The 1,099-nt window shown below is 43.9% G+C and overlaps 1 protein-coding gene across 1 annotated transcript in view; it reads left to right on the top strand.

Moving 5' to 3' along the window:
* Positions 1-419: 419 nt before the first annotated feature.
* IGBP1 (immunoglobulin (CD79A) binding protein 1) overlaps positions 420-1,099 on the top strand; it is a gene marked incomplete at its 5' end in the record, with an annotated part of 4,146 nt that continues 3,466 nt past the window's right edge. Inside the window, one exon of the mRNA XM_009700729.1 lies at positions 420-468. Within this exon, the coding sequence (XP_009699031.1) occupies positions 420-468 (49 nt within the window). The remainder of the gene's footprint in view (positions 469-1,099) is intronic.

Here is a 1,099-nt window from a genome sequence, read left to right as displayed (position 1 = left end):
TCCTTTCTACCCTTTTTTAAAATGGGTGCGATGTTTCCCTTTTTCCAGTCACCAGGTCACCAGACTGCCATGACTTTTCAAAGGTCATGGAGAGCGGCTTGGCAACTGCATCAGCCAGTTCTCTCAGGACTCTGGGATACATCTCATCAGGTCCCATAGACTTGCGTATGTTCAGGTTCCTCAGGTGGTCACGAACCTGAACTTCTTCCACAGTGGGAGGGATTTTGCTCCCCCAGTTTCCATCATGGGGTCTATCCACTTGAGAGGTGTTGGATGAGAGCTTGCCAGTGAAGACCGAGGCAAAAAAGCTGCTGAGCACTTCAGCTTTTTCCTCTTCCGTTACTACCAGCTCCCCTGCCCTGCTCATGAGAGGAGGTACATTTTCTTTGACTTTCCTCTTCTGATTGACATACCTATAGAAGCCCTTCTTCTTATTCTTTACATCCGTCGCCAAGTTCAGCTCCAGCGGCGCCTTCGCCTTCCTGACCCCAGAATAATTGAGAGGCACTTCTAAATTTAAACTGTCTTCTTAAAGCTGCTTTTAACAGACAGGAGATACTTAAATTATAACAGTAAACCATCACAACCTCCCTTTTTGTATTCAATTTTCTTTTTAAGTACATGAAGTCATGTTAAACCTCTTACAAAAAGTAGTAAAGGTCCTATGTAATGTCTGAATTTGAGTTGACAGATGGAAGTGATGGGGAAGATGGGAGGAAAATATTTTGGTGCCGCACGTGTGTATATAACCGTGCATTTTCAAAGCCTTTTTAAAGCAGATTGGAACTCTTCTGATTTCTGTAGTTTTCATTTGTCAAAAACCTTCTGTTGTCAGTCAGATGAGGTGAGGAGATGGATCTTCCTGCTTGGCGTTTTGCCTCTCGCTTAGGCATCGTTAGAGGTCATCAGTAAATGACAACCAGTATGATCTGATGCTGCCAGTGCTCCTCCTCTTCTTAACAGGTACCTTCCTGTAAGTCTCTGCTTTACCTCTACAGGACTCTTACTCGGTTGTTAAATGAGTGGGTCCTCACACAAAGAAATTTGTCAAAAGACAGATGAATATCTGGGATTTGCGTACCCTAATGAGCACTGGTCA

Source organism: Cariama cristata, unplaced genomic scaffold (assembly GCF_000690535.1).
Source record: "Cariama cristata isolate BGI_N322 unplaced genomic scaffold, ASM69053v1 scaffold10095, whole genome shotgun sequence".
NCBI classification, from domain to species: Eukaryota; Metazoa; Chordata; class Aves; order Cariamiformes; family Cariamidae; genus Cariama; species Cariama cristata.
Note: the sequence above shows the minus strand (reverse complement) of the source record. Positions and strands in the feature narration are given on the sequence as shown.